The sequence below is a fragment of the Leguminivora glycinivorella genome, chromosome 5 (genome assembly GCF_023078275.1).
Source record: "Leguminivora glycinivorella isolate SPB_JAAS2020 chromosome 5, LegGlyc_1.1, whole genome shotgun sequence".
Taxonomy (NCBI): Eukaryota; Metazoa; Arthropoda; class Insecta; order Lepidoptera; family Tortricidae; genus Leguminivora; species Leguminivora glycinivorella.
The window spans coordinates 13,620,466-13,633,328 of NC_062975.1; the positions used below are offsets into that span (position 1 = coordinate 13,620,466).

At 34.4% G+C, this 12,863-nt stretch overlaps 2 protein-coding genes across 2 annotated transcripts in view; one reads left to right on the forward strand and one right to left on the reverse strand.

Moving 5' to 3' along the window:
- The window catches only part of LOC125226355 (nuclear migration protein nudC), a 50,911-nt gene extending 45,573 nt beyond the window's left edge, over positions 1-5,338 (reverse strand). The window contains exons 1-4 of the mRNA XM_048130316.1: positions 5,040-5,338; positions 4,473-4,550; positions 3,267-3,483; positions 1,950-2,119 (exon numbers count right to left, since the gene is read on the reverse strand). Of these exons, the coding sequence (XP_047986273.1) occupies positions 1,950-2,119; positions 3,267-3,483; positions 4,473-4,550; positions 5,040-5,114 (540 nt within the window). The 5' untranslated portion in view covers positions 5,115-5,338. The remainder of the gene's footprint in view (positions 1-1,949; positions 2,120-3,266; positions 3,484-4,472; positions 4,551-5,039) is intronic.
- Positions 5,339-5,539: 201 nt separating this feature from the next.
- On the forward strand, positions 5,540-12,660 carry LOC125226555 (broad-complex core protein isoforms 1/2/3/4/5-like). Its single transcript, XM_048130549.1, has 5 exons — positions 5,540-5,954; positions 6,264-6,440; positions 6,777-7,106; positions 8,346-8,493; positions 9,503-12,660. The coding sequence occupies exons 1-5, from the start codon at positions 5,775-5,777 to the stop codon at positions 10,066-10,068; spliced, it is 1,401 nt and encodes a 466-aa protein (XP_047986506.1). The 5' UTR covers positions 5,540-5,774; the 3' UTR covers positions 10,069-12,660.
- The last annotated feature ends 203 nt before the right edge of the window (positions 12,661-12,863 follow it).

Consider the following 12,863-nt stretch of genomic DNA (forward strand, 5'->3'; position numbering starts at 1 on the left):
TGAATGGAAGAGTCCGTCTAAGCATATATGAAATATAAGATCATACCATCCCATACATTAAAATGCGACCGCCTAAGAACGCGCATACACTATACCACACATAGATGGCGCCACAAAAAAAATGTCTTGTAGCTTTCGATTACACTTGTAGATGGCGTTAGGTGTCACTTTTGACATAGATTTATGGCTCGAAAGTGACACTTAACGCCAATCGATGGCAACAAGGCATTTTTTGTGGCGCCATCTATGTGTGGTGTAGTGTATGCCCGTTCTTAGGCGGTCACATTTTAATGTATGAGATGGTATGATCTTCTTATAGAGTCACCATTCATCCCTTTACAATTTGGACCTATAAAGGTGTTTCGTCACCTTGTTGTTAACAAATCGGTGCAGAATTAGCTTACACAGACTCTCGTTTAACAAAAAGGTATCAATTTTATGAAATCAAAGGCTATGTAAAGGTAGCGTTTAGGAATTTTGGTGCCTTTTTCTTAAGCATATCTTGTTATTATTTCAGTGATAGTTAGTAAGGTCATTTCTTGTAATTGAAGGTAGATTTGTCGGATTTATTCTGGACTTTAACTCGTTGAATTAACGTCCACGAATAACCGAAATTACTATTAGTGTTGTCTAGATTCGTAACATGAAGTACGTTTTTATATTGTTCTTTTGTTCTTAATCTAATCAAGGCTACCAGAAGAACTATACTTAATCTATTCTGAAGGTTTCAGGGTGAAATCAGTCTTTTTTTTTGCTATTAGTTTTAACCCAGACAAAATAGGGAAAAAGGATTAGTGTAAAGTTGTAAATTTTCGTTATTAAAACATGAAAATTTACATCTTTCGGTATACTTAGATTAGCAAGAAAATGTACTTTTACTATAAATTGTAAAATATCAATAAGGAAGAACTGTGATAAAATTAAACAGAATATATCCCTGATGAGTGTTTTTGTACTTTTTTGTTATACCTCCTCCTTAGTGTTTAGATAATATTCGAATCCGCACCCTGTATCTCAATCTATATCTAATCTTATATCATTGGCCATATTATTCTGAACGACACGACTTTCGTAAGATCAAATAAAATCGACATAAGCAACAAGGTGGTCTAACATGCAAGGATGGGTGTGTTAAGTAGTGGGTGGCTTTTTAGGCCTGATTTAGATGGCATGCGAACTCGCATGCGATTTTAGTAAGATTGCGGGCTGTTGAGCTTACATACAATTCAGCACAGCCATCAAATACCGCAATGTAATAAAACTCACATGCGAGTTCTCGTACCGTCTAAATGGGCCCTTAGTATATTTCCGTAAGATGGCTCTATACTTCATACTTGATAGGAACGGAATCATTGGTAATTTCAAAACCAAAAATTGTCACTTTCACAAAAATTTCGTGGGAAGAGTTTTTTCGATTTAAGGATTTTCTAGCCAGATTTTTTTTATCCCATACAAGCTTTTGATCCTGGATAAAAATAATGGCATCAATTGTTATAGAAATGATTTTACCAAAATCTGTAAACACCAATCTTCATTGATAAATCGCGGAAAGGTAACCATATAGGTAGTCAATAATTCCAACAACTGCATAATGCAACAAGCCACCATGCTCATCTAGCACCACCTAGCACCATGTCAAGTACCTAGAAACTGTTTGGGGGCGTACCCTGAAACGTGCACGGAACGTGGAATAAGACCCTCAATTTGTTAGGTAGGCTTCTGCCCCAACCTGGGAGCGGCTCTTCAGAATCACTGGTATAACATACATATAATCACGCCTGTATTCCATAAAGGGGTAGGCACAGCACATGGACTACTAAGTTTCAGTCAGCCACTCTTGGCAAAAAGGGGTTGAAAGAAATCCAAATTGTGACATTGCAGTGACAGGTTGCCAGCCACAGCCAGGCAGCCAGGTTGCATCACTGGTATAATGGTTATGTAAAACTTACCTCAACCTCTTCCAAAGTCTGTGTCCACCTGTAGTGCTCCAGATCGCAACCGTTGCCGGAATTTGGCTTCAGCTTGCCTTTTTCTTTAGGGTCATCCTCTTCTTCATCTGCAGGTTTGTCGGCATCAGCACTGCTTTCGCCACCATCGCCGCTTCCTACTTCTTTCGTTTCTGAAAATAAAGAAATCGAAGGTCAACAGTGTATATCCATACTAATCTTATAAATGGGAAAGTGTGTGTGTCTGTTTGTGTGTCTGTTTGTTTGTCTGTCCTTCACGGCAAAACGGAGCGACGAATTGTCGTGATTTTTTAAGTGGAGATAGTTGAAGGGATGGAGAGTGACATAGGTCACTTTGTATCTCTTTCTAACGTGAGCGAAGCCGCGGGCAAATGCTAGTTGATTACTAGACACACTTATCTTCATATAAACCTTAATTGAAATGAAATGATTAACATGAATATTTCTTTTAAACGTGCATTAAGTTTTTATTTTCTAATCATTGCAAAATCATTGTCAAGGTCAAGGATTTCCGTGACACCGGAGCCATTGCTTCGGTCTTCAACGCATTGGTGAGGGGTAAGCTTGAGACTTCATCTATTATTTGGAACCCGTACGAGTCGTCATACGCCTTACTTCTGGAGAAAATCCAAAAGACCTTTTTGCGATTTTTGTATTAAAAAAAAAAAAAGATTTGGATATTATCCATTTTTATATCCGACAAAGTTCTTACTTGGCTGCCTAGGATATAATTCTCTAAAGGTAAGGCGAAACAACATCTTGCTGACTACAGCTTGTCGAATATTGCGCGGAGACTTGGACTGCCCGGAACTGTCATCTTGAGGCCGCGGACACGCCCACTGCTGGCCGTGCCGGCAGCGCGCACTGTATCTCACAGAAACTCGCCTTTACTTCGCGCATTATCACTGCTTAATGCACTCTTGACATCATTGTCTGAGGTTTTGTGAGAAGATGGACGATAGGCTTCCCAGCACTTGCATGTAAATTGTCTGAGGTTTTGTTTATTTATTACATTTGTGATTTTTATTTTACATTACTAGTAGAATTCATATTCTGTAATTATAGTTGTAATTAGTTTAATTATTCGGTGTATTGGCTTAAGCTGTGATGCCCTGTCAATTATTTGAAATATATATACATATATATATAAGTAGAAAATGGTTTTTTTTTTCTTTTTATTAATATGACACACTAGCTTTTTCACATGCCAAATTTGAAATCTCTAGAACCAGCGGTTTTGGCTGTGCGCTGATATGTCAGTCAGTTTCTTCTTTTATATATTTAGATTCAATCACTCACTGTTCTTTTCCATTTCAATGTCTGCTTGCAATTTATCTGCTTCTTGGTCAGTAAGCTCCACCACTTTAGCTGGCTCGAAGTCTTGTACAAGGCGCTCCTTCTCTTTCTTTGCCTGTATATCTTTCAATCTTTTCGCTTCTTCCTCTTTTTCTCTCTTGATTTTATCTGCTGCCTCCTTAGCTTTTGTAGCATGGGCATAGAATGTATCTTTAACCACCTGAAATTATAAAAAGCTTTTATTGAACATTTGATTATAAATTATGATTGTCTTTGGTTAGGACGATAGTTACTCATGAAATATAACCATAAAATTTAAATTTTGAAAAAAAAAAAACCCAACATAGTGGACCGAGTTCTATCAAACATGACTAAAAACACTACTAACTAATTCAGGTTTCCAACAAAAAAACTAAATTTAAATCAGTTCATCCGTTAGGGAGCTACGATGCTACAGACAGACAGATTGACACTTCAAACCTATAACACCCTGTCGTTTTTATGTTGGGGGTTAAAAACTATCAGCCCCGTCACCTGTTGTGTGTTGTCACAGATGCCATCTGTTCAGCATGAACGCTGTGTTCATGATGTAATCCGCTTCCATCGTTTTATTTTATACAATGAAAATAATGAAGCTTTTATTCCTCTGTATTAACACACATATAACCTAGAATGTTTAATCCTTTTTAAGCTTCAAATTTATAAGGTTTAGTCAAAAAATCATAATATGTGTTGTAGTCTCGACAAAGGTAGCATATTCTTCATAAAAATAACCCCTTAAAGCATCTACAATGCAAGTGACAAAGGGTACTGTATATGTATATGGTTACTTAAACGCTATGCGGCAAGTGGATAAAAATCAGAGTAAGGTTGGAGAAGCGTTAAAAACGCAATCACATCTTTAGTGTATGCAACATAGCACATGAATTATTATAAATTAAGATCAGACAGGTATTATTAAAATAAACTATTATTTAAAGGACTAGGTATGGTAAAAGGACTAGGTATGGTAAAAGGACTGGGTATGGTATCCACACTAATATTATAAATGGGAAAGTGTGTGTGTCTGTTTGTTTGCCCATCTTTCACTGTAAAACACAGCAACATATTGAAGGGATGGATAATGACATAGACTACTTTTTGTCTCTTTCTAACGCGAGTGAAGCCGCAGGAAAAAGCTAGTAAATAATATAATAGTAAGTTCCTTACCTTTTCCCATTCTCCATCTTTCCCTCCAGTAAAGAAGTCAGTTTTTCTTGAAAGGAAACTGACAATGGTGTGAAGAAGCTGCAATTTTATTAATATGTATTACACTATGATTACAGATGACTGGGTGAAGGACAAAACTAAATACTAAAGAACAGATTCTACATTAGTAGTTTTATCAAAGTTTCTACCATTAAATAAAAATTGATATATATATATTTTTTAAACTTAAATTAGTAACAGTAATCAGGAGGTACATTATCTTTGACCATCTTTTTGTATTTTTTTTCTGAATCCGAACAGTGAAAACTATTGAGCTCTGGGTAGGTTTTTCCAATAAAAAAATCCTAGTTTAGTGATTGATCAATGTGTCAAGTGTGACTGCTGCAATTTGCTCTTATTCATGCTCACATTTTCATATGCTAAGTAGAAGGATGAAGAAGTTATTGTTAGAAATACATAATTTACCAGTCACTGTTTCTAACCTCTACCACTAAGGCTTTTGTCATGTTTCTCGACTTAAGCTATACAGAGAAATAGTAAAGACACGTTAAACTACATGTAACTTACATCTTTAACACCGCCCTCGTGCTGCTGGGCCATCGCTAGCAGCATAGTATCGAACCTTTCAGGATCGTTAGCCATTTCAATAAAACTGCGTTAGACTTGTCACAAGAAATCCCACTCAATATTATTTGCAACAAAGGACGTTGTTAGTGTTTTCTATACAAAGAACTCGATTGGTAATAAAGATTAAATTAGCTATTTGTTTTGTTTGCACTTTTGCAGAACGTAGTTACCGGTTACCGCGTTCCGCGTTGCTCTGTTTTTCGATACGTCAAGTACCAGCTGTCAAGTAGACAGGAGTTTTCAAAAAAAGTCGTCTCGAATTTGTTTTCTAGAAAGAGAACGACACTTTTTGAACCACAGATAAGAAAATTTTCATACAGGTTGTCCAATCTAACCATCTTATTAACGGAAGGTTCCATGTACCTCAGCGTTTTTTAAATTAGCTTAAACAGTTTTAAATAGAGGGCAACCAACACACACGATACGCGCGCGCCCTCGAGTGAAAGAAGAATCAATGGAGGTCATTCATTGCATTTTTGTGCATTTCATACGACCGATAACAAATTGTTGAATCGAAAAGTTACAGTTGTGAGTGAAAGTTTAATTACGATTGGTGTAATGTGTGTTTCTGATAAAACAAAATGTAGTAAATTGTCCTTTCTAAAAAAACAAACGTATTGCCGTGTGTCAAAATAAAGGTGGTCAGAAGCGAGGAGTATTTTCTAAAACGTAACCATGGCAGATCAGTTTTGTTTACGTTGGAACAATTTCCAGACCAATATAGTGAGTGCGTTGGACTCATTGAAGTGCTCTGAGGATTTAGTTGACGTGACGCTTACCTGCGAAGGAAGAAATATCAAGGCTCATAAAGTTATACTGTCAGCCTGCAGTCCGTACTTCAGGAATGTATTCAAGGTGAATGACTCGCTACATTAATAACCTTGGAGTTCAGTTTGTACGGCTCCTCTGATGTAAAAGTATGTTTTCCAAGGACAAGCTACAGCCATGATGCAATTTGAATGAACGTACCTATTTGTTTACCTACTTATTTTATTAATCTTTCCATTTAGTAAAATTTTATATACTTACATATTTGTTTATTTTTTTCTTTCAACATTTTTAGTACTAATACTGCCAGTATGTAATTCATCATTTTTTATAGCAAATTTTTTTGTATTTTTGATAAAAAGATATTTTTCATAACAAACAACTATACTATTACAGGAAAATCCATGTCAGCATCCAGTTATAATTCTGAAAGATGTATCTGCCGATGACATTGTCAGCTTGCTATCATACATGTACCAGGGAGAAGTATTCATTGAAGAGAGCAAGCTGTCTTCGTTCCTCCATACGGCAGCCCTGCTGCAGGTTAAAGGATTGACTGGAGTAACACAGCAGGTAAATAATTACAAAACAGATATCAGTTTTATCTAATATTGGGATTTTTTTGTGTGAGACTGATTTTGTTTATACAATTTTTTATTTATCCAGTATACAAAGCTCTATAAAATAATTACTTGACTATGGTGCAAAGATTGTTAGATCCAATTCACATATCATATGTGTATTCTAGTGAAAATGTAGTTACAAAAATAATAATATACCCATACCATAATATTAAATTTTAAAGATTAGCTAAAAAACTCCTAATAACATCCTTGAATCTAAAATTAGATATTTATTTTTTTATTATTTGCTAACAAAATAAATTAATGTATTTATATTTATTTACAGAAAGAAAATGTAATTTCCCCAAATACATCTAACAAACTTTATACACAGTTGACAATATCTTCAAAAACACACTTTGGTGCTACCAGCAAAGATGTAAAAGTCCCCGCTTTAAAGAAAAGAAGGAGCAGTACCTCTGACAAACCTAATGACATTGGTGACAGTCACAAAAAGAGTAAATTATTAGAAACTTGTGATATTTACAATAGGAGTAATTTATCACATTTAATGGTAGAAAATCCTGTTTTTGTAGCTGAGAAAAAAGTTGAGAAGAAATCAGAAAACTGCCCAGAACCCATCATAGCTAATGGGAAAACCTCTAAACTGAATCAGGTATTTATTTTTTACATTACTGACTTAATGTATTGTGTAAAGCAAGGCTTGGAATCAGTAATAAAAGTAGTGCTAAATGCTAAATACAGGTTTATTTCCGTTTGGTCTCTCAGTTTTGACAAGAATGCAAATGTTGTAAGAACCTAAAATGTAACTGAAATAAATTGGTTGTTATAAACCGGTTTTTATCGTTTTTAAACCGGTTTCTCTTGTTATAAACCGGTAAATCAGACAAGAATTTATATTCTTTTTAACAGACTTCAAAAAAAGGAGGTTCTCAATTGGACTGAATGTTTTTTTTAATTTTTTTTTATATTTTTATTCTTTTTATATTTTTTTTATTATTTTTTTTATTTTTTTAAAAAAAAATGTTTATTATTATTTTTTTGTATATATGTTACTCGATATCTCCGAGAATCGTGGACCGATTTACAAAATTTTTTGATCGTACGGGTATAACCCCGAGATGGTCCCATTGGCACCAAGTCGGGGTCTGATGATGGGGTCTTGGAGAAATCGAGGGAACTCTTCAAATGTTATAGGCACATGTAATGTTTTTAGTGTATTTTTCAAAGGTACACCAGTATTTACGCCTGATGGTAATAATTTTATGTGGCTGAGCTGATGATGGAAGGTCAACTCCTCAATGGTTAGGAGTTAAAGGATAATTCTTTCACTACTGTACAGATATTCAGACTGATAGATATAATATCACTAGGAACCACTAAAAATCAACAAATAAATAAACTTTTTAACAAAAAATAAAACCGCCTTCAAAATTAAGCGTGTTATAAAACACAGAGAAATTAAAAAACCAAAAATAATAAACCTTTGAATTCAGATTTCTTATCGGACTGCAATAATCTAAACATCCAAATTATAAACAAATCAATTATTTTTGGAGTCTGGGCCAGCCTGCGTATGGTTGGGTGGGGCAAACAGGAAATAGCAAGGCGACGAACAGGTCTGGTACCGACTACAAAAATAATTGATTTGTTTATAATTTGGATGTTTAGATTATTGCAATCCGATAAGAAATCTGAATTCAAAGGTCTATTATTTTTGCTTTTTAGTTTCTCTGTGTTTTGTAACACGCTTATTTATGAAGGCGGTTTTATTTTTTGTTAAAAAGTTTATTTATTTTCTGGTATGTATTGAACATGATTTGGCATGATAGAAAGCAATTTAGGAAATCCACCCTTCACATTTTTTTAATGTAAAATATTTGCTTCTTTTCAGGCTCAAAGTGACAACATTCCTTTATCAATTAAAACAGAACGGATTGATGACAACAAATCCCCTATCTCAGTACCCATAAATAACTCCGAGAATGATGACAGTCTTCCAGATTATGAAAACAGTATGCTTGCCAGGTCCTTGCTACAAGGTAAATATTAGTTTGAATCTTAAATTTAACTTTCAATCCCAGGTGTTATTGTTTTCTTCCATTTTCTTTTAGTATTAGAAAAAGGCTACCAAAATAGCAAATATTGTCAATAAAGAGATAGATTGAAAAGTAATGCTAAAAATCTAAAAAAGTGTTGTTGGAAAAGTCGCCAAATTGCAAACTAATTTTATATAAATAAATAAATAAATATTATAGGAAATTTGTTACACAGATTGACTGAGTCCCACGGTAAGCTCAAGAAGGCTTGTGTTGCAGGTACTCAGACAACGATATATATAATATATAAATACTTATATACATAGAAAACATCCATGACTCAGGAACAAATATCTGTGCTCATCACACAAATAAATGCCCTTACCGGGATTCGAACCCGGGACCGCGGCGCAGCAGGCAGGGTCACTACCAACTGCGCCAGACCGGTCGTCAATATAGGTTTCGGCTTGTGATTGTAGATAAAGCATTGACTTTACATAATTCATTGATTTCACATAAAATCCTACAAAATTTACATTTTTTTTTATTCTATATTCTGCATGGAAAATATTGTATATCTGTGAATCATGAAAGTGCATGCAAAACAAATAAGAGGCAAGTTACATCACAATTTTATTATTCTTGATAAAGACTTAGTAAAATCGATCATTATCTTTTTTTATTTCAATAGTACTTAGTCATAGTTTTGAATATTAGAAGTAGATGTAAAACACTTTATTGCACAAGAAAAGAAAAAAACTTCTCATAAATAAAAATGCGAATTTATCATTTATACCTTTATCAATACAGCCCTAATTTGTGAAATCTTATGTGTGTGGTGGACAAATATTGTAGGTAATGTAGTGTATCCTCAATTGTATCTTTTAGACATACTAGGAGCTGTCATTAGGTTAATAGTGTATGACTAAATGAATTATTGATTATAATATTAATATCACACAGTTTAGCTATGCTTTTTTTATTATTTAATTACCTATTCTGGTTATTTCAGGAATTAATCCATCTAAAAGTGATATCAGTGCCAATAACAATACAACAACCAAGAAACTGTCAAACATAGCAGATATGTGTACATCGCGAAGTAAGGACGTAAATATCGAATCTCCACCAACCAACTCTGCAGCAAAGAGCCCTATAAAAGTAGCCGGAGAGGACATTTTAGTGAAACCAGAAAAACAGTCACCGAAGTCAGAGATTGAATATGAACCGGAAATATTGCTGTCAGAGCAGCAAGACAGTACAGATGCCGAAAATACATTCTCACAGGAACAGTCTCAAGCGTTACTATTACTGGCAGGCATGTCAAGTGTTACTGGATTATCAGTAGGTGCTTCTACTTCTCAGGGTGTCTCCCACCAGTCAAACCATGCCGCTATCTGTGGTGACTGTCCACATTGCGGTATGAAGTATTCCAACCAATCAGCACTTAAATACCATGTCAGACTTATGCACTCTGACTTAACCAATCGTCTATGCTGCTATCTTTGTCCTAGGTCATTTACGATGCGAGAGACATTCAAAGAGCATATGTGGTCTAGCCATGGGCAAAGAAACTAAATGTTACTTGCAAGTACACAATTAAGTACACTACAAAATGTTGTTGCTAAATAGTTATCTACCCTATGTAGAGAATATTATATTATTTAAGATTTTGGATTTATTCCAAATGTTATTTAAATAAGTAATGTTAGATATTTATGGTGGTTACTAATTATTCAAATGTGCCTTAAACTTGTGTTATTGTATTCACATAGTATCAGAATGTGCCTTTTTGAAAATAAATTTGCCGTCCTACATTTATCGCAAGACGATCTACGTCAGCGTAAGCGATTCTACGTAACAATTGGAGAAAATTGAGGATAACCTAAATTTATCGTTTATTAGCGTTTTATACATTTAGACTAAGACAGATTCATTGTTATATTGTTGATAATTTATGGAACAGTCACTTTATTTGATTATCTCTAACAAGTTACTTTTTTTACGATATAAATGTTGGGTGTAATTGTAGGATCAAAATGGTGTGCTGTGAATCAAGGGTTCGAAACCAATATTAAAAAAAATCAAGTTGAGTACCTCCTCCTTTTTTTGAAGCCGGTTAAGAACCAGCTAATATTGGACCTTAAAACGTTATATTATTTCGTTTATTAAAAACCGGTTCATGGATTCCTAACAAAAAACAATTTTTTGTTTGGTTTCTTCAGAAGACGGAACGACATTTTTATGGTTCGTGAAGAGCAAGAACTCGGGGTTAAACTCATTGTCATACCTGCGTGGAAGGAATAGCCTTCGTTTTTTATAATACATAAACGAAACCGGTATCAAAAATATAACGGTTTTCGAGCCCTGGAGGTAATAACTAATTAACTACAAAATGAAAAAATTAAGTGTTCTGGTTTGTAATTGGTGCTAATAATAATCTCCAGACAAAGTACATTTGCAAAAAGTGTTGGTCCAAAATATCGGGGCAATTTTTAAAGATAGGTGTTTATTGTATGGTTTCTGGAGTGGCTGTATTAAATGTAGATTTTGAACAGCTGACTGAGGGCCGTCATCTTGGCGAGCAAATTGGCTCGGGCGAGGCGGCAAACGTGCGCGCATGAGGACGTTTTGCGCGCGAGCCATTGCCTCGCGAGGCTGCTTGGTCAATGTTGACCCGGCTAATCTACAAATAAATAAATGCATTGGTTTTAGGCTTGACTCTTTAGCCGCTTGCTGTTTTCATAAAACTTAGAGTGCCTATTTATGTAACTGATGTCTAATAACTAAATTGTATTTTAAATAGTTCTCAAAAGTGAAGTTAATTTTGGGACTCACAACAAGTTTGTGATATTATTAGGAGTAAGGAATGTATCGTTTATAAATTAAGTGCTTAAAATTAAAATGACCAGTATTGAGAAAAATTCAGGATATGAACATTACGAACTACACGAAAACAGTGAGAAAAACTTTAGTATCTACCCAAAATAGCATGTAGGAATTCATTTAGTTTTATCTAGATTACCTATTTATTATTTATTTTTTTACTTTAGGCTCAAAGGGATAATTTTATTGTATTTCCTCTTGAAATAAAGCAAATTTATTCAAGATAAAGGTGGAAAATAATTTTAAGTGACATATTTTTCTATTAACATAAACTGTCTCCTGTATTCCCAAAAAGGGTAGGTACACCACATGAAACGGTTTTTTTGTTTAATTGTAACTGTTTTCCTTTATTTTTTTGTATTCCTTTTATACTATTTGAGTATCAAATGAAAATTATTCAAATAAAATCCATTTCAATACATGCAAGCAGTCAGGTTATTGTTTCATAATAATAATTCCACTTGTTATTTCAAGGGCCTATTATTAAAGCAGATATTTGTGTTTTTGTATGTTTAATGCGATACGGCTGTTCTTACTTTAACCAAATTGTTGTTATTTCGAATTTTGTTACAAATTATGTAAAAAATGCGTTATTTTATATTTACTTTCTAAAAAATATTCGCCCGGAAAGAACTCTGTTAGTTTGTGCCAAACTAATATTGCAAAATAATTAGTAAAATGTTATTGTTGTGTAACTGTCGCTAATTACATTATTTTGGTAGGTGTTAAAAATATTGAGATATCTTACATGTCGAATTTCTTCGCATAGTGTTAAATCTTTTGTTACTAGTGTCAATTTGATATTTGAAAGTGTATTTAAAAAAAACTATTTTAATTGAATTAAGGTCGATCGAAGTAGTTGCAGCCATTAGGCAAATACTCTAATTCTAGTATAACAAATGGCGCCCATTGGTGAAAGTGAATTCAATAGATGGGCATTTTTCAAAATAAATCTCGAATATCCAATTTCACCAGATCTGGACTTGTTTGGGCTCATTCTTCTCAGAATCACGAGATGATTCGATCCCGACGATAAAAAAATAAATTTTCCATACAAAATTTGAGTTTCCAATACGTCACGCTCCTAGTAAGTTCAGAACACTAAAATGGTGACGTAAATGAAAAAAAAGAGGACACATTTTTTCATCGTCAGGATCGAATTCTGAGAAGAATGAGCCCAAACACGTCCAGATCAGGCCCCGTAGCCGAATGGCATTTCAACGACGCGAAACGAAAACGAAACGCCGCGAAAGGTAGTCTGGCTCTGTCGCGCCAATACGCAAAAGCGATAGAGATAGATATCTACGAGCGTTTCGTTTCGTGAGCGTTTTTGCCATTCGGCTACGCACACTGGTGAAATTCGATATTCGAGATTTATTTTGAAAACCGCCCAGTTCCCATATTAAAAAAAAAGTCTCGAAAAGGAGCGTTTGCCTCTTCGTTGCATTTTACCGTTGACCATAAAATGCCTTAGTGAAATATAGTAG